This window comes from Tinamus guttatus, unplaced genomic scaffold (genome assembly GCF_059628265.1).
Source record: "Tinamus guttatus ecotype Peru unplaced genomic scaffold, ASM5962826v1 Tinamus_guttatus_pri_ptg000242l, whole genome shotgun sequence".
NCBI lineage: Eukaryota > Metazoa > Chordata > Aves > Tinamiformes > Tinamidae > Tinamus > Tinamus guttatus.
Window position 1 is genome coordinate 3,135,844 of NW_028288776.1, and position 23,179 is coordinate 3,159,022.

General features: G+C 36.5%; 1 protein-coding gene across 14 annotated transcripts in view; it reads right to left on the reverse strand.

The window, feature by feature from the left end:
- Positions 1-729: 729 nt before the first annotated feature.
- Positions 730-23,179, reverse strand: part of ADGRL2 (adhesion G protein-coupled receptor L2) — a 121,183-nt gene continuing 98,733 nt past the window's right edge. For 2 of the 14 annotated variants that reach the window (XM_088526028.1, XM_088526026.1), the window contains 9 exons: positions 23,095-23,161; positions 14,971-15,062; positions 14,074-14,118; positions 13,759-13,785; positions 12,921-13,089; positions 9,442-9,570; positions 8,917-9,013; positions 6,096-6,224; positions 730-2,803 (listed from right to left, as the gene is read on the reverse strand). In XM_088526028.1, coding sequence (XP_088382154.1) covers positions 2,049-2,803; positions 6,096-6,224; positions 8,917-9,013; positions 9,442-9,570; positions 12,921-13,089; positions 13,759-13,785; positions 14,074-14,118; positions 14,971-15,062; positions 23,095-23,161 — 1,510 coding nt within the window. In that variant the 3' untranslated portion in view covers positions 730-2,048. Of the gene's footprint in view, positions 2,804-3,468; positions 3,522-5,149; positions 5,305-5,789; positions 5,872-6,095; positions 6,225-8,916; positions 9,014-9,441; positions 9,571-12,920; positions 13,090-13,758; positions 13,786-14,073; positions 14,119-14,970; positions 15,063-23,094; positions 23,162-23,179 lie in introns of those variants that run through there. The other 12 variants (XM_088526038.1, XM_088526030.1, XM_088526029.1 and 9 more) reach the window with 9 other exon arrangements.

Below are 23,179 nucleotides of genomic sequence, written 5' to 3' on the forward strand. Positions count from 1 at the left end.
ACCCATTTCACATGGCCTCTGTGATGAGAGGGCATTTAATTTGATAGTTATTTGGACAAACACAATTTTGGAAGTTGAGCAAAGGAAGTCCTTGGCATTGCATTTGACAGGCCCTGGTTGAGAGGAACAAAAGAGAGGTGGGAATCAAGGCAATGAAGACTTCAGAATTCCAAATTTACCATCGATTTGTTTATCACAAGTGTTTGGGCATCAGCTGCCTTCTGCAATTGTCTAGCCTGTTAGAAATGGGGATTACCACCCTGTTTATTTCTCTGTCTAAAAAAACCTGTTGTGACAGAGTATTTGTATAGCACAGTGCAAATAAAGTGCTACCCAAATGCTGCTTATTCATGCTTTCCCCACTGCAAGAATATACCTTCATCACTAATAATTAACTGCTAATTACTCTTGCTGAGAATATGATGGTGGTGCTCGCCACCTCACTTTTAATTTCAATACGAATGCTTACTTAAAAGTTATGTAAATATATGAAACTACAGTACATTTCCTAATTGCCCTGCTACATCTGAGCTTGATCCTATTCAATTGTGACTAGGAATTGAATAGCAATGATGACCTCTATTCAGTAGAACTACATACACAGTTTCTATTGTATTCTCAACACTTAAACCATGAAATGTAAGGAAGCCATTCTAAGCAGAATACAGCTGGGTCAAAGGACTACTGATGCCAATTATGCTTTGTACATAATAATGCACATTTTACCTATTTGGAAAAAAATTCACATTTATTTACTGTCAAACAGGTGTTAAACTTTACACTGGATATTAGTGATGGGCTCATTATTAACAGGTTTACACAAAGGGATGAAAAAAAGCAGAATTTTGTTGAAACAATTTACATTTCATTAATTTTTGTCATAAAATAAATTAATCACTAAATATAGGCAGAAGGAATATGGAAGAGTAATAGTTATGTTTTATTTATTTTTTCTTTTTAAGGACAGGCACCTTTTATTCACGAGAAAGCTTGTGAGAAGTGTCCAGTGTCCCCTTAACCCCTTACCACCCAACCCTGATTAAAGAATGAACAGGGAATTGAGTTACAATCTTTTTAGCTATACCAAATTTGTGCAAGGCTTGGCATAATTGGCTTCTAAAACAAATTTCTCCTCGAATTATTTTTTGGCAATAAAAATTCAAAATGTAAGAATAAAAACTAACCTGTCAAAGCAGAACACTGTTTACAGTGAAAAATAAGTGAAAACGGGTAGATCTTGCATTTTAAACATACTACCGTACTATGAACAGAGTGTAAGAAAAACAGCTTATAACATATGTGCAACCAAGAGCTTTTCACAATATTTTCTTCAAACTCTTTAAAATTATTTTTTCTTGACAATTACATTTCAGTTGGACACAAATGTATTTATTTTACCCTAGCAATAGAACAAAATATAATTTCTTTAGCCATTTTCTTCATGAGAACGGTTCATTGTACAGTTGAGGAAATATATGAAATAAGGCCTGTGGCTTGATTGCTAGTGGTTAGACATGTATTCAATCTTTGCCTTAATGGAAAAGATTTGCAGTGAACTGCAAACTGATGCAGAATCTCTCTCCTGCTTTTGCAAGTCTTGTCAGGAATAGTAAGGTACAGTAAATTTGTCCCACAGGATTTTAGAGCCTACGTCTTGTATATAATACAATGTAGGCCTAGAAAAAAAATGGTGCAGCCATATTTACAAATTTAGTTCACAAACTGCTGCAGTAAAATGGCTGGAACATGTTTATTTTTCTTTTTTTTTCACAATTTTGTTAAATTCAGCAGCAGAAGATATCTTAAAATACCTTGTTGGTATTTCTTTTCTTTGTAACAAATAATTCATTTTAGTATACTCTGTGTATATACAAAGTTTTTGTTTTATAAAAATTCACAGAACTGCAAGGTCCAGTCACCCCTGTTACACTGGAGAACCACAGGGTCAACAGAATTGTCTCTTCAAGCAGATATGAGGGAGCCTGAATGGGGCCAATTAAGTCTTTTTAATACTTGTACGTGGCCTTTAATATTTCTTTGCTACACTATTAAAGGCTTGTCACTAGTTGCATTTGTCCTTCTCTAACATCCCCTTCTGGAATACATCCTTCCTTGTTAATGGGAATTATATAGCCGTCGCTATTACCCCTGCTGATTTGATAGTACATCTGAAGCTGATGGCCAGCTCCGAGATTTGGCATGCTCTTGTAGTAAATGTCCTCGTTTTCGCTCCTCCTGGAGGGAGAGAGGTCTTCTTCGACGTCGGGGCTGCTCTCTGGGAAAGGAGAGTCTCTGAGGTTGGGCATGCTCGTGTAAAGGGAGTCTCTGTTGGGGGACTGGAGGTGGTCGTCAGCCTCGGCCGTCAGCTGGGAGACGTAGCTGTCGGTTCCTTCGGTCTTCACTTTCTTCTGGGGCTGGTACAGAAGGGAGTGAGTCCGCTGCGGAATGAGGGGGGCCTCCAGCTCCTTGTGGTGGAGCTCCAGTCCGGGGGTGTCGCTGTGCATCAAAGATGACGCATCCGCCACAATGGCATCATCTTCGCTACTGCTCCCGCCGATCACAGCTTTGGCTGGCAGCGCGCGGTCCAGGTTGTGGTTCTTGCTGCTGCCCCGCAGGTTGTTGTGCACTAACTCTGAAATGATCATTTTCTCAAAAGCAGTATCATTCAGGCTTAGTCCACAGTCTACGACTTGCACACTGTCGTTATAGTCTCCGTTGCGCAATGAGTAGCTGTTGTTGAAATTACCATTTAGCGGTAGAGTATCCATGGCACTTGTATCCCTGGCATTGTTCAGTGAATGTCCTGAAACAGAAAAGGACAGTTCTGGTTATCGCCTCATGTGCTTTACAGTCCTTATTTATGTTTTTTCTTTCTTAATAAAATTCTTTAATGTAGTTCAGGACAAAGTTGTACTTGGAAGTAAGACTCAAGGAAAGTTAGGTTATTGCACATTCCCAAATGTAAACAGTTGCACACCTTATAGGAAAGATGTATTTACAAAAATAGTAACATATATTTCCTGTGGGGAATAGTGGCATTTTGAGTTCTTAATTTAGTGTCAATTCTGTGACTCTTCCACAAGGAACTGTTCACTCCATGCCCTTGCATATGTAATGCAAAGCAATTCATTTGGAAACATCTACATTTTGAAGTACAACACCATGATTTAGAAAAATAAAATTAACAGAATTTGTCCTAAACAACACTAAATTAAAAGGGAATTAGATCACAGACATAACTGAAGGTAAATGTACAACATAAACCCACATAACTGGCAGGCAACTACTTTAACGACATTTCTAAAATTGTTTCCTTTTTTTTTGAGATGAAGTAAAGAAAAGAATGAAAAAAAATGGATAAATACAAAGAATTTATGTTAAACAAAGACAGCCATCTTTCACACTACAGGGACCAGGGCCCACAAGCACCATCCAACAACACGATAGACAGCAGGTGGAATGACTCACTTTGGACAACTCACATCATGTCTGTCTGCTCAGGCTATCTGGCCTAAGAGTAGCTGATATATAAAAGAAAGTAAAATGATTTATTGTAACATGATGAAGAATTACTGAGTTTCTCAGCAACTTAGTCAGAGCAAGGGTTCAGCAAATTAGATTACTAAGCAATAACAGCTTTTCTTTTCCCACTTAATGTAATTTTTTGCACTAATATTCTGTCTGCCAACAACGGCCTCAGGCTTCTAAAGGTCAAAGTTTGCCTGCAGTCTGCATCAGTCACAGTGACAGCGCTGAATGAACCAGAATAGTTAATTAAGAGTTCGGCCCACAGTTACCATGGGCATGGAAGTCAAATGCAGAAATGTTAGGAATTTCTCTAAGTATGGGTCACAGAAATTAAACCAAAGAATAAATATTAGTTGTGGAATGGGAAGAGGAAATCAGCCATGGCTGATATCTTATAGCTGCTGGAGGAATGACAGATTGGGTAAGTCTGCTGGAAACATGAAAAGAAGTTCTGGGGGAGGGAGGGGAATGAAGTCTTATGATGATTAAAGGTCTTTATGTTTCGGGGTTTGGCTTTTTTTCGGTAACACAATAAAGGAATGTTTTCTCTAGAGACACAGAGACATGTAAACTATGACATCACAGCGCTTCCCAAGCAAAGAAAATAAAAGAAAAAAAAAAGAACTTTGAAAGAAAGCAAACAGGCTGGACCATGGAGAGTTAGACTGTTAAAGCAATCCTAGAAAATCACTGTAGCTAGAGATATGGCTGGAAGTAAAGAAAGAATGGACTGATGGTACTGAAATGAGACTGACCACTGTGAGGCTGCTGCATTATATGCAAGGCTTGGAGGAGTATAAGAAAAAATGTTGTTTTGAAAAATATTGTACATTTTCCTCTTTTAGATTTGTTTCATAATTAAGGCTGCAGCTTATCCTAGAAAATTCAACCTTCTCTAGAACATATTGTTTTCAATTAAAAAGTATTTGCATTTTCTCATGAAACAATTTTTGTCTTTGACTTTTAAAACACAGAAGAGTAATTTCTAAATAGATCCTGTTTGAGTAATTTGCAAATCATTTCTTATTTGTGTTACTGTAACTCTTCTCCATGTGTACTGATTTAAACCATGATGAGGGTTGTTTGAAAGGTCTCTTTAAGCTTTGATTAAACAACTTTATAGTTCTGCAATTTCATATATGTTCCAGGATTTTCCTTGCAATGGATTTAGCTGTGCAGAACATATGGCATTTATAAAAGTAGACAACACATGGACCACATGCTGGTATTCATTTCCCTCATGAAAGTGATTTAATTCTATAATTTTCCTTCTTTTTACTTCTGCTAAACAGATACAAAACATATCTGATAATCCAAAATGAGTTTTCTATGATATACTGCAGAGTTAAGCATGCTAGAATATATTCAAATTGGTTTGATGAGGCAAATTTTGTTGCCCATGATCAGGTAATTCATTTAAAATCTTTCCATAGCCTGTAGCAAGATTACTGTGGGAATGTAAAAAAATAAGTAAATTGTTAAGCATTTCTGCTTGACACTTCTTTGGTTTTAAACAGCAAATTATTTCAGCATTGCATAACTTCTGTTACCAATAGGATTTGCTACAGACCTCATGTTGTTTTCCAAAAAGCAGTATGCAAGTACTTTTTGAATGTGGAAACATTTCATTTGCAAATTGTGAACCACTTGCCCGCTGAGTCTACTTCATGACCGCTAGTTATGTTTTAATTGTGCCCATTAAAAATCATGCTGAAAAAATTTACATTTGATAGGCAAAGTTAAGTTTTACTCCCATACTTGTCTCTCTGTAGGTTGCTAGAGGAAAGCATAAGGAAAGTAAGAAAACAGAGAATGAAAATAGAAACTACAGTTCAGTTAAAAAGGAAACTTGAAATAAAAACTGGAAGCAAGGTTTTATGAGCTCTTAATCAAGGATTTAACACAGTTTCAGTTATCCTACAAGTAATCATCAAACTGTAACTACTAGATATTTCCTGATGATTGCTCTGTAGTTAAAAAAGCAACTAGATAATGTAACAGCAAAATGTTAGGTAAGCGATGACACCCTTTATTCCTGCAGAACTAAACTGTTCTAACTGCTAATCTCCAGATTTTCCTAAAGGAAATGATCTACCATAAAGCTGCACTATACTATAGTTTAGACCTATTTGACGCTGGATACAATTTTCTACACTGCAGTATCCAAAGGTGTCAAGATGCCTTGCGCTGTTTTATTATCTAATCCGCTCCGTAAGCAGGTTTTTCTCAGCAAGAAACCTTATATTGCATAGATGTGATACCTCTAAGTGATATATATCTCGAAGATGGGCTCTCAGACCATGGGGTGTCAGTCCTGTAATAGTATATTAAGATTTATGCCACCTGTGTTAAAAACATGGATAATTATTGGTAAATACTGTTATGGCAAAGGCATTACTATAATATAGTGCAGTTTTACAAGCTAACATTGCAATATTGTATTTCTTGAACTGACAGAAATTCAGAATGTAAGCCTAGGATATTGCAACTTGAGTTTCTATCTAGGGAAAGGAAGGGATTTGGAACGAGCCAAGAAAAGCAGTTTTATCCAGGAACTATAAGCACACCTGGTGAGTTAAACACAGGAGCTGAAGGGGCATTACATACAACTGTTTCAGCGAGCAATGTGTTATAGGGGTTGTTAGTGCCGTGTGGTCGAAGAAGAGGGTTTGTTAGTAGGTAATTGCCAGTCATTCCTAAAGCAAGAGAAATAGAAAAAAAAAAGTCAGTTCTTTAATTTTATTCTGACAGTTTCAATAAAGAATATTTTTATTCATCATGAATCATGTAGAACTTGTTAAATGTAATTCTGCTGAAAAATTCTGAATGTATTTGAGCTACGTATTTGAGATGGGAGCAGGAAAATACAGTTAAATTTCAGTAATTCACAGGTGCTGTCCAAATCCCCAAAGTAAACATCTGTTAAGACTGACATTTACTAATGTATACAAAATCACTGTTACAGAAGAATAGCAATTAAATATGTAGAGATCAAGGTGCTACAGAAAGCCATTCAAACTTAAAAATTATAGTATGGTACACTTCTGTCCAGAATTGAGAGAACTGAATTTCGTAAATTTAAGGGTATTGAAAATTCCTTTATGAAAAGATCAGAGTTGTTATTCACTTTATTAAAAACACACAGACAGTGGAAGGAAATGGCTGTTTTCAAACAGACAGTGGATGACAAACTACAAGAAGCATATCTTAGTATATGCAAAAGTATGCATGCTGAGGGGAAAGCAAAATATTTGCTCTAAGAAATCAGAGTGTTCATATTTTCTCTCGGGACATTCATGCTACAAATCTATCTGCCAGATTTTAAGGAAGAATTCCTTGAATGACAAATCTTCTAACAATCAGTACACAAACACTGTAAGATGATGCAAAATACTACATGGATGAACAGATTTTAAAAAACAATTTTACATATTAGTGCAGCATTTACATGGCAGAGTAATTAGTAAAAATCAGTGTATTTGGGAAAAATGTTAAAAATCAGTTAATCTGTGATATCTAGTTACTAAAAAAAAAAAGAGCTGAAATAAGAACATAAAAATCACACAAAACATGGCAATTTAAAACATACTTTAAGCATCTCTAAAGCAAAACTCTATTCCCTTCTATTGCACTGCAAAGGAGCACCTCAGGACCAGTGCATCACAGGCCCAAGGACAAATAAAGAGCCAGCTATATTTTTGTACTACAGTTACATTTATAAGGATTATGAAGCAATGGCAAAAGTAATATATTTTCTAAATATTAATCCTGTTTGTTGTACTACCACAGATAGTTGTAAGTGGCAAATAGAATAAAATTCTGAAATTCAGATAATTACTTTATTGCCTGATTATGCTAATCTTATTTGATAGTTTAATTCAGTCAACAACTAAAAGGCTTTATCATGGCCTTTTCCAGTTATAATTTACTTATTACTAGAAATACTGAAATATATGTTGCTTCTCTTTGTGTATTATGCTTAATTTTTGTTTGAATTATTACCTCTAATTTATGGCATAAAGCTGTTTTTTTATCATACCCAGTACTTTTTGGCATCTCTAAAAGCTTGCATTTTATTTTAAAGGAAAAATGTCATTTGCTGTTAATTGCTAAATTACCCTCATAGGTATGTTTCATTGCGATAGTGATAATATTATAACTGAATAATAACGCCACTGATTTTTCCAGCAGAACATCTCCAATGATTTGGGACTGGAGCTCTGAAGCAGGAAGAAGCTCCGTCCCACAGACATCAAAGCAGGGTGAAATCTCAGGGGTTATTGGCACTGCAAGGAAAGGTGATACTTGTTTGGGCATTAAAAAAATTACATTTTTTACTTAAGAGAAGGTAGTTGATTTTGATTTCGCCAGAGGATCATAAAAGATTGAGATGGGACAGCAGTGGACATACAGGTCTCATTCACTTTTTATGTGCCAAAAATGCACTTTTTATGTGCAAAAGCAGAACCTTGCTTATTGAATTCTTTCCTTTTGCAAAATACTACACTTTATACTACTGTAATGAATGTGAGTCAAATAAGTGTCCCTACTACTGAATCCTGCAGCAACAAGGAAAGAAAGTTTGCCAGTTATGCTTCATGAGCCTTTTACAGCAGCCCTGACAGTGCTGAATTTGGTGCTGGAAACTTTTTCCGTAGAGCAGTAATTGACTGGAATGAGATCAAGCCCAGGTACTCTTCTGAGGGACGTGGATGTGCACTTGGCTCACACACTGCACTCCTGCCCCCCAAAACTAGCTCAAAACGCCTTAAAAAATAGAGAGAAGGGAGGCAATAAAGGGACATTCTGTGTCGGTTAATGCCCTTGTCTTCTAACTGGACGTGAGAATGAGGTCAAGGATTTCAGAAGTGCATTTGAGCTAGGAAAAAATGGAGTTTTGGCTTTGCTGGCCCTGATAAATCTGAATTCTATCCCATGTGACAGAAATGATGCTCTTTGTAATAAAAAGATAAATGCTTTACAGACATCTTTTGCATAGAAATGATATCAATTAGATTTCACTGGGAAAATTTCTGCACCTAGGAATCATGCTCAAATATGCATTAAAATGTTACTGCATTCATATTTCTGTTTCAGATTTAACCAATAAAGGTTAGGAAAGATTTAAAATTATGATCTTGCTTAAATTATTGATGAAGATTATTTAAATACATTCCCACGAATGGAGAAATTCAGCTTATAGCAGGGGGCCAGTTGAGGGAGCAAGGTTTTAAAATGTCCTGGTGGTTGACTTTAAAACTCTGCTTTCAGAGATCATTTGTTCCAGATTTTTTTTCAACACATTCTTTTCAATTCTTCTGTGTTAAATGGTATAAAATCTATATAAAATCTAAGTCTTCTAAAACTGAAATGTTCCCAGTGACTGACCTTGATTAAGTGTTGAAGTGCTGTTGATGTCACCTGAGATAAAAGAAGATTCAGATTGTTTTCTCACAGTGTCATTCCACATCCTCCTTATACGACTCTGTTAACATAAAACAATGAGATAAAAGCATAAAAAGTTACAAAATGGTTTTTTTTTTCTGCTTACATGCTATTATGTAGAACATTCATATTTATTTTGGCCCAAAGTGAGCCACTCTTCCAGCATTATAGTGGAGCTCTCTCTTCTATTATTAAAAATCTAATTTATTAAATTTCATTTAGATGAAAGATAATGGTATAAACCTTCCAAATAAACCAGCCCCTAATTACAAGAAAAATAAGGTACTTCCATTAGAAAAAAAATAAAAGGAAATGTTTAAAAAGAAATCAGCTCTTATATGCAGAAGTATGTATTTTCCATCTAGATGATTATAATGAGAAGACAATTAGTGCATCTGATTGGAACACATCTCAGAAGGCTTTTTATAAATGAATTTAATTAAAAGATGCTGTCAAAATTTCTGTTACCTGAGTGCCAGAGGAATAGCGAGCACTAGTTCTTGTGGTTGATGCCTTCACTGAACTGTGGGGACTCTCCGTTGGTAGCCCACCACAGCAGTAGGAATGTCGGAAGCATTTGCCATATTCCTTACGTACCTGTGGAGAAGAAATAGAAACACTCAGGACAAAAAATAGTATCAAATATCCTAATTGGCAAAAAAGAAATGATTCTTGAATTCAAACTGTTCAAATATTTTTAAAGTTCACTCTCGTCTATTGCAATTCTGACTATTAACAGAATCAGATACTTCTCCCTGACTGCTGGTTGCTATCATGTGCTAAACCAGGATATTTGAACATGTTAATTCCAAAGGACGAATTTACACACACCTGATTTAGGTGCGCCTATATAACTGTCACTGAACTATTTAGGAGATTATTTCTGTTGCTTCTCCATTTTGGTATAGCTAAATTTACCTGAATTGGATATTATTTGAAAATAGTCCTTACTCTTTTAGCTTTCATGCAGTGAGCGCAGAAGGTCTATCTCCCACTTTTGCATGTAAGAAAGCTTAGTGTTATTTGCATTCACACTTCTTGTTACAGCCAGTTTAAGTTATCACCTTCCAAGAAAGTGTGCCAATGAATGGACTCTCTAAGCCATAAACAAATTTTCATAAAGAGCTACTCCATGTAGCTCAAACATCGTCTGGTTCTAGCACTCACACCTGCTTCAGTTTTGCACAAACCTCCCAAATAAAATTGCCCACCTGTAAACAGAGCATCAGCTACATTGGTGGAGATACTGTCAGTGCTGCACAGTCAAAATCTGAATTCTAATATCCGGGCAATTACGTATCTTTCACTCTCAGGACCAAAAATAAAAAAAACTTATTACTCTCTATGCTTGCTGAATTTAGAAGCTTGAACACACATATATGAGATTTCTGTTTGACGAAAGAGCAACAAAACTAAGCAATAATTTAGAATTGGGCCTAAATTTATTCAGCTTTTGTTTCCAGCAAACTACTGGAATCTTCAGCTTCATTAACTATATATGTCAACACTCATCATAAAAGTCATCAGGATTAGATTACAGAACATTTAATTCCCTCAAATTTGCTACACTATTACTTTCAAATAATATAAGAGTGTATACACATTTTGGCAGCACGACAGGATCAGTGAAAAGAAATAACAGATAAAATTTGCAAAGATGCCTAAGACTAAACTCATAAGTCTTCTAGGTGCTTGGGAATCTAAAGTACCTCTTCTTGTGACTTCTAAATTTCTGTGAAAAAAAATGAAAATTAGGCTAAAGATAAACTTTGTCCAGCCTATGAAAACAAAGAAAAAAAAAAAAGCTATGTGTTAAACAAGAGGAAAGGGGAAAAATCAAGTGTGAGTGTTCATTTCATGTGCTGCTTTGAACATTCTAGGATTTTTAATCACAGAATACACAGGATGATGGTTTTTTTATATGTAAGGTGGATGAAAATTTGAATAGCTAGTGCCTTAATTTCAATCTAGAGATAGCAATTTAGCATTTTATAAAGACATGTTGTACATATTTTACGTACATATTTTTAATCTATACCGACATAAAATACACATAAAAATGAAAACAGAAATGCACACAAATAGAATTATAATCTTTAACTTTGTATTTTTAAGAAAAATCCATGTATATCGCTAGACGGTATAACACCTAAGAAAATACATTCCTGAACATTAATGGATATTAAATGCTCTGAAACACTATATAATAGAGACAATAACAATCAAAACTGTATTTTTACCCAAATACCACCCTCCAGGGCCGGTTTTGCCTAATGCCTATATTGCTGTGAATGTACATTATCTGTCAGTACTGAGCATTCCACTGTCATTATTTCTAAATTATAGCTTGTTGGAAACTGATGGAAGCAACAGCACTATCATCTTGTCAGAACTGGAAACATAATAGTTTTCACTTTCACAAATCTATTTCTCTGTTCAATTTAGTGACCAACTAGTAATAACAGAATAAAAAGACTACATTAGCTATGCAGACAGAGGATGGGATGATATCTAGTGAAAGGCATTGAAACTCAGAAATCTTAAATGGCATCTTTAACATTCTTTCAGGTATAAATCTTATTGCTGCAGGTTATGCTTTTCACACTTGACTGGTATTTTAATATTGCTTTTTGCTGACTTTACTTATTATGTGAAAACAATGCACAACTGTAAAAGGAAATAAAAAAAAAGAAGTTGTTTTTGTTTTTCAAGCCCAATACAAGTGGAAAAAGGGCAACATTATACGAAACACAAATCCAGAAATTATTTGCATTTTGATAATGTTGGCATTTTCTTCCCCCTCTTCTTTTCTTACACTCAATCTTCTCTTTAAGTGAGCTTTTGTTCTCTAAAAATGAAAGGAGTGCCACGCTCAGCCAGATAAAATTCTTATCTTCCAGATCTTTTCCTAAAATATGTATGAATACCATCGTCTACACCAAATTTATAGACACTGATACTGTTAGAGCGGGTACAGCTCAGAACATACAAGAACGTGATTTTGCACTTACGTAGCAACCCTTTATCCAGTAGCCTTAAACCATGTTATAAATATCAGTTAATTATGTGCCTGGTGAGCTAATTATAATGGGAGTTAATAATTGCTAGGTCCCTAGCCCAAAACTGGTAAAAATGTTTAGAAAATAAATATTGCAAAATGGGTATTTCCAAATTGGGGATTTTTTTTTTTTTTTCACCAGCACCCTGGGCAAGGCTGAACATCCTCCTTGCAGGAGCTCCCCGTCCCCCCATTAGGGCAGCAGCTGTGCGATTGCTGGGGGAGGCAAATTTGGAAAAAGCAGAGACACGGGCATCTGGGAAGCATTCTCCCCATTAGCAGCTGCTTAGCTCTAATGACTTCATTCTTCAAAGTTGTGCTGAAGTTGTGCTGAAATTAATTTTTAGATCTCTCTTAATTTTATAATGAACAAGCACTTGTATCACAATCCCTGCCTATCACCCTTAGGTGATGTGGCAACTTAATAGGATCTCAGGAGAAGCTCTCCATCGTGATCTGGAAGGAGAGGGAACGTTTCTGGCGCAACAACGTTGGAAATGATGCTCTGCTGTTTGCAGTGCTGCAGAACAGGCAGCATGTGTTTTGTGAGCACGTAAAGGGCTTTTAGCTGTAAATCCTAAATCCTGTGTACTGCATTACCAGTGGTAAGCAGTACATTTTCTATAATAAGTTTCTTTTTTTCCTGGACAAATGTCAAGCCCAGATATGAAATGCGACAGTTTGAACCTGCCCAGGCCAGGGAGCAGTTAAATGACTTTCATGAGCACACAGCAAAAATTGTTTTAGAAATCTAGTCCTTTCTTCAAACTACTTCAAAACACTCTATTCTTAAAAATGGTTTTCAAAGTTTCTTTTTCTGTTTTTAAAGAAGTGTATGCAGCTATTTTGAGAGGTTAAGGAGCATGTGTATATATTTTCAGTAACTTACTTTCTTTTGTAGGGCACAATGAAAGATGAAAATAAACATTCCTTGGAAAGCATTAAATACTGTGAAGAGATATGTCATCACAACAGTCCCCTCGTTGATAAACAGCAGGCCAAATGACCATGTTAGGCCAAGAAGACACAGGAGAGCAAATGCACCCAGGACCCAGGATCTGTAAAAGAAAATTAATTTTAGCAACGTTACTTACAAAAATGCATGCCACCAAATCCAATATTAACATTTCAGTTCCTGCAGTTGACTTTTACTAGGTTCACATTCAAATGTAAAAATTCCTTGGCTTTAACCTTTTATCTATTAAAGAAAGAACAATTCCATTTGGTACTTCTAGTCTCCAGTGAAAACAGCAAGAGCAGATATGACCTTTTTCTTTCTCAAGAACTGCACGGGATGTCAAAACTATTTTGAAATGCACAAGTATAGCACAAGCCCCAGCTACTCCACTGCTTTATCTGCTATTGCACAAGAGATTGATAAATCTGGCTTAACCACTAATCACACCATAGATTTTAAACAGTGGTGCTGCCATATGACACCAAATAATGCAACACAAATGCACAAAGGTTAAACAGCAGATTAAAAGCCTAGAGCCCAAATCTTTAATGCTCCGATAAACTCAGCCAAACTGAAGCTAGATGATCTAACTTCCGCATGAAGAAACCCTGCTGAAATGTGACAAAAATATGGATATTGCTCTACAGAATAAAGTCGAAAAGAGATTCCATCATGAATAGTTTAAGGAAAAGGAATTGCAGAGAACAGCACAGGATGAAAGGGAAAGGGAATTTAGTCAGTGAATTCCACATCTAACTAATGATCTTACTTGATAAATGGCTTATTATCTTCATAGCTAGAAAGCATTATAAGCAGAAAAGAGAAACAAAATTATTAGACAGAATTGAAACAGAAATTAATAAGAGCATTTTTAATTGTCTTTAAAAAATAGTCAAAATTAGGAAATTCAAAATGCAGAGGCAAGCAATTTAAAATTATAAAGGCATATAATATTTAAAAATACTTTAGCAAATCAGAAATCTCAAAATTAGTTAATTAAAATTAAGGGCAATCCACAATATTGACCGAGTTTGTAAAGTTAAAAATCATGCTAGAAGTTTGTTAAGATAGGGTTCTATCTTACCCAGGTAAGTCCGTATTATAGTAGCCATCACAAACACGGTAATTACTGGTGTGGATGAGAAGACAGAAAGAGGAAAAGGAAGAAAAGAGAGAGACGCTAAAGATTAGCTCTCTCTCTCGTCATGCAACATGCAATGAAGCTGATACTGACCTATCTACAACATCTAGTTCACAGTGTTAGCCTTACTGGAAGTCTCCCTTTGCCACTTCAGCATTCAAAGTATATCTGCAAGACCCTTTCACATCCAGCCCGTAGAGATCTAAAGTTGCACCATCCCTTCAGTGGTGATAATAAAAACCTTCAGTACAACATAGAGCTAAATACAATACACTAAAAGGCTATCTAAAGAAGCAAGAGCTGTCAAAGTCTTTTTAATTATATAACACTTGTATTCTGCAAAAGGGATACTGCAGTACACCACCAAGACAAAGCAAACATTTGTTAAATTAACAGGAAAACAGCAGATAATCTTCAAGTTAACAATAATAATAGAGATAATTCTCTTGGGAGAACAGGATTAGGAATAGAAACTGCTCAGAAACCCTAAATCAAAAAGTCATTTAACAAAACAAACTTAATATAATCATCTCAGCCATGCAAACAGGAACATCATTTTTGAACTGCATTTTAAATGCAAATGAAATTACTACAGTGCTGTGGCATTTCCGCAAAACAGTTTCTTGGCACTAGTTCCAGGCTGAAATTATTTAATTTTGACCAACGTTTGTGACATTGTGGCAACAATGTGACGAAAGCAGGATTGGGTCTGTTTGCTTCTAATTGACATCTGCAGTTGCTGGGAGACAAAGGCATGTGTTCCTAATGGAGAGTAGCTTTCAATCAGTTCAGCAATCAGAAAATAATCATAGTTCTCATACTTGAACACAAAGCACTTACTTAATGTTTTCCAACCTGCTAGAGTCTGGTTTCAAAGTGTTTGAGTGCTTCACCATTTTGCACAATGTGATCACCAAGAAGATAAGATTCAGCTGTCAAAACAGATAAGAACAAAATTAAACTACTTCAAGTAATAGGTTGAATAATTATGATGTTACAGACTAAACAAAAACCTCACAGTTTACTTTCAAATATATAGTGAAACTGGGTAACTTTTCTCAGTCAGTTTTTAGGTAGTGATTACAAATATAGGGGAAGGGCAAAAATGTTCAAAGTTCTCATTTTACTTAATTTTCCCAGATTGATTACATCATCCTGAAGCAACCATATTTTGTTTGTGCCCAACATCTGCCCCCGTCAGTCTGGCTCTGCCTTGTGCATGTTGCTCTCTCCCCGTTCCCCTCTCCCTAGCCATTCTGCTCCTGTTCTTCATCTCCCTGACTTTCTCCAAGGGCTGCAGCCACCCTTCACAGCACTAGTTAGCTGCCTTTGTATCATCCCATGCTTCTGGAAAGCTTTTCTTTTTTGCTGGTTTCCTCCATTTCTTTTCTTTTTTTTTATTCCCCATGGTTCAGACAATTTCTGTCTTGAAATATCTGAAAAATCTTGAAAACTTGGTCTTGAAAACAGCTTAAATGAAGCCATAAAAAAAAAGAAAGAAAAGAAACACAAAGATGTAGCGAAATGCATCAAATTTAACAGTGGCATACATATATGCTCTGCCTGCACCCTCCTACTGCCTCCATTCCTTTTGTAGGCAGGATTTTATTGACGCGAGACTGCATGCCATTTGAAGGAAAGGACTATGCCACCTTATTCTTGTTGTGTCATTCATATAGATAACCCAGGAGAAGGTAATTTTTTATAGTTTTCATATTGTGAAGCAGAATCACAGATAGCAATGATATTAGCTGCCTTTCTCCCATTGCTTTCAGAGCATGTGAAGAACACAAGCAAGCTACACATAAAGATGTCTACACAATATGGCTTGAAAAGATGTATGTAGTTCACTGAAATAACTACTGTGTGCTCTCCTATATCATGTAAAACTCAAATGCAATTATGTGTTTGAAACCACTAAGAGCCATAAGAGCTGTGTTCATTCATGGAGAAAAGATCCACCCTTATCAGTGGTCCACAAGAAAACCCTACACTGATAACTAAGAAAAGCTGGGAGAATATCCTTATAATATACATATCAGACAGACAAGTATTATAACCCCATTTTTATAATCTTCCCAAAATAACTGATATCATTTTCTGAAAAATAATCAAGCCCATCTCCTGTTTTGGGGAGCCTTTGGTCTGACACCTTCGGTTCTTCTGTAACACTGGGGACACTAGTTCATACTAGATGCTCCAACAGTTGTGCCATAAGTCAGAAATGTCACTCAAAACTTTACATAAAGATAAGGTCTTAACAACTTAGAAAGAGGAGTGCTGAAGGTTCTGATCACAGGCTGTTAATAAAGATATATACTAGCAAAATAATTCCTACAGCTAAGGACTACCAACTTATCACTGCTTCTGCTGCCTCAAAAAACAGGATGGATATTATATACTGTAATGCAGTTCTTAACACCACTTCAGAGTTGGTCAGTGTTTTGAGGTCACCAGTGAAACCAACTGTACCTTGTGATTAATGTAGAAGGTGAGTTTGATATAAATGAAAATAAGCTTTTATAACTTTCCTCTGTGTGTATTTCAAGAACTGACAGAAAATGCTTCACCTTTAAGCTCAAGCATAGGCAGTATAGGTAAGCATAATTTCCATTGCTACAGCACGTGGCAGATGTGTCCTATCTTGCGACCCTGTTGATTACTTTCTATGATCCTTATGGATAATGACTAAGCAGCTGAGAAACACTTCATCACAGCATTGTGATCCTTTTGTTCCTCTTATCAAGGTTCCATTGTACTGTGCAAGGTGCGTAGGTGAGAAAACAAGTAGCTCCTGTCTGTCCTTTGCATTAGAAATAGGACTCGGGTTCTGCATGTGATCTTTTCATGCAAATGCTTCCTTCTCCTAGCTTATAAATGTTTCTTGTGCATTGTGATAGCTGACATAATATGAACAACTCCAGCTCACCTGAAAAAATGTAGCTTTGATTTACTTTTTGTGGAAACAAACAGATTAGGAGTTAAAAGGCTTGTCCCATGCCAGTCTCAACATGTAAATCAACTCTGGCTGCAACCTGTGTAACCAGGAGTGCACAATCCAGATCAGAATACAGCACAGCTGGAAGCTAATCCTTCCCTAAGTAGCTACCCTGGAGTATTCTGTATTGTACCATCAACATCATTCTTGGATCAAAAACTTATAGGCATGGCTTAGCCCATAAAGAACAAAAGGAAAGGGTTTTATCCTCTGATTTCTCCATACAATTGAAGTACTGGCTTGAAATATAAAAAACAAAAGCTTGTATTTATATGTTGAGTTTCCTTCAGTGACACACAGGAAATGTGGCCCTGCCTTGGAGTCTGAGCCAAGCGTATTAGGAAGGTTTTACGTAGATATTCTGCCCTCTTTGCACATCCGTCCTTGTTGGACTAGGGAATAACTGTACATAATAGATTGTAATAGACACTTGAATTCTAATTTAGGAAACAGAACACCAAAGCAGGCCACTAAAATAATAATGCAGTAGCTAAATAATGGTAGCTGAAAAAGACCTTCTAAGAAAAAACAATTAAAAAAAAATGAAACTCCAAAAAACAAGAGCAAATTATTGTACTTTGAAGGCAAGTAACTATGACGACAGAGCATGTGATGCTTGTTTCTTCATCACTGTGAAATATTACACAGTTTTCAGTTTCAGCAGCCAAAGATCATCATTTGCCACTTGTTCAAATGCACCAACATCTCTGTTAAACATGGTGTCATTACCGAAAGTCTTTCCTGCTTGCTTACAAAAACTGTGGCCAAACTTTCTGTAGATGCATACACTTTTGGCTCCCTCACTGCTCTTTCTCTAAAATTGATTGTTTTGTAGGAACTCATGAGTTAAAGACTTTCGGGCATCCTGCCATTTTATGACACATGACACTAAGCAATGAGGGAAGGGAACTTGTTGGAGAATTGTTACTTTTTGAAGAAATGGCTAAATTATTTTCTTGGTGAGAAATATGTGTAGGGAGATGTCTGTACAAGAAAGAAAGATCCTTAGTGTATTTGCATTCATCTATATTAACTCTGTAAATGAAAAAACTTTTTCACCACAAGGACTGGCAAACAGCAAAACAGCTCGTCCATACAAACTGTGCAGTCTCCATCCTTAGAGGTTTCCAAGATGCAGTTGGATAAATCCCTGAGCAATATGGGCTGAGCAGGAGGTTGGACTAGAGACCTCCTAAAATCCCTTCCAACCTGAATTGTTTAGTGATTCTCCGATGAATGACCTGGTACTAATCTAAGGAAATGAATTTTCAGGTATTTGCTAACATCAAAGGCCCTCCTGAGTAGAACATCTTTCTTTGTTCATCGCAAACACACAGGAGTCAATGGCACCAAAGCCACACAAAGGCCCATGTGAATGGCAAGATGGGCCTCCAGAAGCAGTAGTGTTCTCGGTGTTCATATTCAGTGCTGGAAGCTCATGTGCTGCCTGCAGCTCTCCTGCTCTGCCTGCTGGAAGGGCCCTCCCAGATGGGACAGCTTCGTCCTTCTCGGTGCGTTTTTGATTTTGTCAGAGCCATCATATAAAATAACAGACTAGTGACATGCTAGTTTGACCACTGGGCTGCATCTATCCTAGATGAACCAAAATCTGCATCTGAACATTCATCAGTGTTCAATAGGATACACAAACACACCCTGCGAACACACTTGTGTATGGTCGTGTATACATAGCAAGCAGTCCTGAGTTCCAAATCCTGGGAAAGTCAGTAAAACCTTATTCATGCTGCCGTGCTGGAAATCGAGCCAGCCCTCTTCAGATGTCTAAAAATAGTAAATTAGGAGCCAGGCAGGCACCAGATTAGGATTTGACCATTCTGCTGTGATGCTGAGAGTAACAGAGCATACAGCTGCAGCCGGAGGAGCTGCAGTGGGCAAGCACAGTAAAACATGAGCTGCTAAGAATAAGCAAAACACTTGGATGAGAATATTTCCTAAATGTCTATACTAGTTTCTTGCTCTATTTTCTACAAGATATTAACCACTATGAGAGAAGGGATACTGGATTATATAGAGAATTAGTTTAATCGATGCTCTAATTTTAGAAATATATGTAAAAGTGAAAAAAAAGGCACTTTTAAAAATACCAGTTCCTACATATCTCTTCAAATGACAAGTATAATTGGCTAGAACTGAGAGAAAGACAGACAATTAGGTACATATTAAAAGAATTAAAATGTCACTACTTTAAAATATAAAATTTGAAGAATTTTTATGGCAGTAATCGAGTTCATCATGCTGGAAGCTGATGCTTATTTCATATGCAACACAACACCATTTCTGGTCTGGAAAAGCAGCAGGCACCATATACGAAACACGATGTAGGATGGAATTTTGTCCCTCTGGCAGCTGAAGACAATAAAATTTTGGTGGAGGGAATGTCTTGAAGTTAATTAACTTAAAAAAAAAAAAAAAGTGGATGTGATAACCTCCACAGAAAACTAATGGACTGGAATTACTCACAGGTAAAATGGATTAGTGGCCAGATAAAGCTAGATTTTGCAATAATTATGACAAATTCCCCCCTGCAAGCAACAGATAAACACCATTTATCAGGTGCCTACCTGATAAAAAACATTACTTTATGTTATTCATATGCATAAGCTATTTTTATATGTCTGTTTTTATATGTGAATTTAGATATGTGTGTATTTATATGCACACATCTACTGACCTTGGTGAAGTAACACCTCAGTCTGGGGGAAAATGGAAACTATCTTTCCTATGTTCATGAAATTGAATATCCCAGGATTTTTTGTTTAAACAGCCTTTGCTAGCCAAGCACATTGGCTGCATCTGTGAGGAACCAACTCCAGCTGTCTTTGGCTGAACAAAAAGCAAACCAACTTTCGCCGTTTCAGAGATATGAATGAACATGGATCTACATGGAAGTCAAAGTAGTCAGATTTTTCTGACCACAGATTACAGGAGTGCCCAGTTTGTTTTATGGCCATCAACCTGCTCAATTGAATCACGTCCGCCGGAGCTTAGCAGCTTAAAATTCACTGCACACAGCCTGCAGTGCTGACATGGATATGATAAGACAGAAGAACAGAAACACCACTCTGAAGTAACCTAGCTGAACTGCACATGTTCTGACCCTTTTTGAACTCCCCGGAGCTTTTGTTACCTGGCAAATGCAGCTCTAAAACTGCTCTTGTATCTCCAGATCTTTGCTCTTAGCCATGCAGAAGCCTATTTCTCCCTGGGACTGGCAGCGAGAGAGGTGCTCTCTGAAGAAGGCTTCTAAATGAGTGCGCAAGCTGAACTCTTACTGAACTGAATTAATTATTAAAGATGCAGATGGAGCTGTCCAAATGATAAGAACAGCTCCTGACGTGTCATGATCCAAGCTTTCATTAAACCATTTCAGGCATACTAATGGTTTCCCACCGCTCATTACTTACATGCTCTTTTCTCATAGATATAATAACCCTGGTGCCCAAAGGCATGACAGGCTATAGAAAGAGTGAAGCTGAAAGTTGCTCGGAAGAGTCTTCCTTCATGCTCTCCCCTCCTCACCTCTCACCCTCATCTTGTGCAAAGCTGTATACAGACATGAGTGCAGACAGCTAGAAACTCAGAGAAAATTTCATAAATTGAAGTAGCAAGCAATATTGGCAAAATAGACTTTGTCTATATGTTAACAGCACCATTGAAAAGAGAAGCACAAAAGTGATTTGATTAACACAGTAAAAGGTTTGAGGAGGTGAAACTTACATGGCGCTGTCACGAAGGATGCTACACTACAAACATGGCTCTTCTCCGGTTACACTGTGCACGACATACTATTTTTCAGCCATTACACTTCTCACACTCCTTCCTGCACTCTCTCTCTTGCCTTCTCAGTTGGGACGATTAGAGGGCAAAGCAATTGCTAGAGAAGAATTACTCCCAGGAACTGTGCTGTGATTGCTACCTGCTGTTTCATATTTTTGAAGTTGGGAATACTGCTCCCAAAGGCCTCTTGCGTCTCAGCCTAAATGATTTGCTGGAGGATAATAATGTCATGGCCAGTAAATAATAGTGAACTATGTCTGTACATGGTCAATATGATTAAATGTCCTTCACCTCTATTCTCACTCTGACCTGGTTGTGAGGAAGTGAAAAAGCCATCAGCAATGCCCAAAGCTTCCTGTATTAAATGTTATTTTAAAGCAAGACAGAGAAATGGAAGTGACTTAGCAAAACACTCGCAGCAACAATAAAATGAAAAGCTAGACTCAAAAAGCAAAATTATCACCACACGAGCAGATTCCAGATGAGTAATGCAACTATTGTGACCTCAAACTTGGAACAATTTTCTAGTAACTATTACAGCAACTGAAAGAAATAGTTTTGTGTGATGAAAAACATCACCTATCACACTGAAAATACTAAGTGGATCTTTTGATTGTAATTGAAGGTTTAATTAAAAAAAATCCTTTCACTCTTAGATTAGAATTAATTGTACATTTAGATTAAACTCTGTATAACTCTGATGGCCTAAAAATGTATCTTACACATAGGTTTTGGCACCTAAACTTCTTCCTTTTGAAACCATGCCTAGAAACTGAAACCATGGCTGCACTGCACAATTACCTTTACTTAAGTAACTACGCTTAAGGGTTAAAAACAATTCTTTGTAAAAATTTGAGAGTAAAACTGACACAGATAAATTTATTTTAAACAAACACAGAGATGAGGTTATTTCAATACCAAGAAGGAATAGATTTCCTATGAAAGATGGGTCACATACATCTTTTATAGAAATTTCCAGAATCTTAATAGTACCCGTTTATTTTTACATTGAAAAGTAATGTAATTTATAAGCTATAAAAGATGTGTTTGAATAGCAAGTCTGGCATATACAGATATAGATGTCAGAATTTTTAAAATTATGCCTGACAGTTGTTCTTCAAGCTGATAAGCTTATAATGACAAAATGAAATTCATTAATTTGGAAAAAGGGGTCTGAACTTTACTTCTGTTACTTTTACCAGCCATACAGTTATGTAAAAGCATCGTTGCAGGTAATTACTTAAACTTTCAAAAGTATGAAAATAAACGCATCCTTCCAAACTATCAGAAGTTTGAAAAATGAGTTCTGTATATTCAGGTTATGTCCCTAGCACCAGCCTTCTCAAATATTTCTCAAGCACAGCCAGGCTTTAAAGATCTAGCAGATCAAGGTTGGCCCAAAAAGCACATCTTACATTCTGTTTCCTTCCAAATTACTTTGTTGTAAAGTGTCAGTGTTGGTAGTCTGAAATAACAGTAACGCTGGGTGAAGGGATCATGGGTGCATGAATACAACCATCAATGGACAATGCGGCCAGACCTGGTGTGTGCATGGGTGCATATGCATACAACAATTTTACTCAACAGATTGGAAGCATGTGTATAAGGTTTCTACACATACTCTATTATTTACAGGATAGTCTATTATTTACACTAAAACTTATGAACTCATATGTCTAATATACACTACAAGAAGAATAAATACATAAAGTAGTAGTCACGGAAAAATGTGCATATGTAAATATGCATATAAACACTGTACAAGTATGCTGAAATATAAAATTTACTTAACTATCCAATGCATTTGAACATTTTTTTCAGAAGCTCCGGTAAGTTACATAATTAGCAGTTACATTTCTGGAACATATGCAATAGTGGTTCCTTTAAAAAAACTGTGTTTAGTACCCGATTGATTTTTATATGACTATACAGTTCGATATGACCTTCAGAATTCAAAGCATCAGGGAAAAAATGACTATGCTGAAACTCTTTGACAATTAATCATTTAGTCAGTAGACTTTAAAGATTTCTAAACATTTTAATGACTACTGTTCACATTACAAATTGTATATAAGCATCATCAAAAAATGTCCTGCAAATAAGGATTTAATGTTTTCAACTTTCCTGTAAGACAACATAGAGCTAAAGCAAAAAAACAAAGTCCTTACCAGAATAATAAAAGTAACTGGGCCAATGAAACTCCAGATAAAATAGTTATCTACATGGAGCCAGCAACTGTGGTGGAGAGAAAGA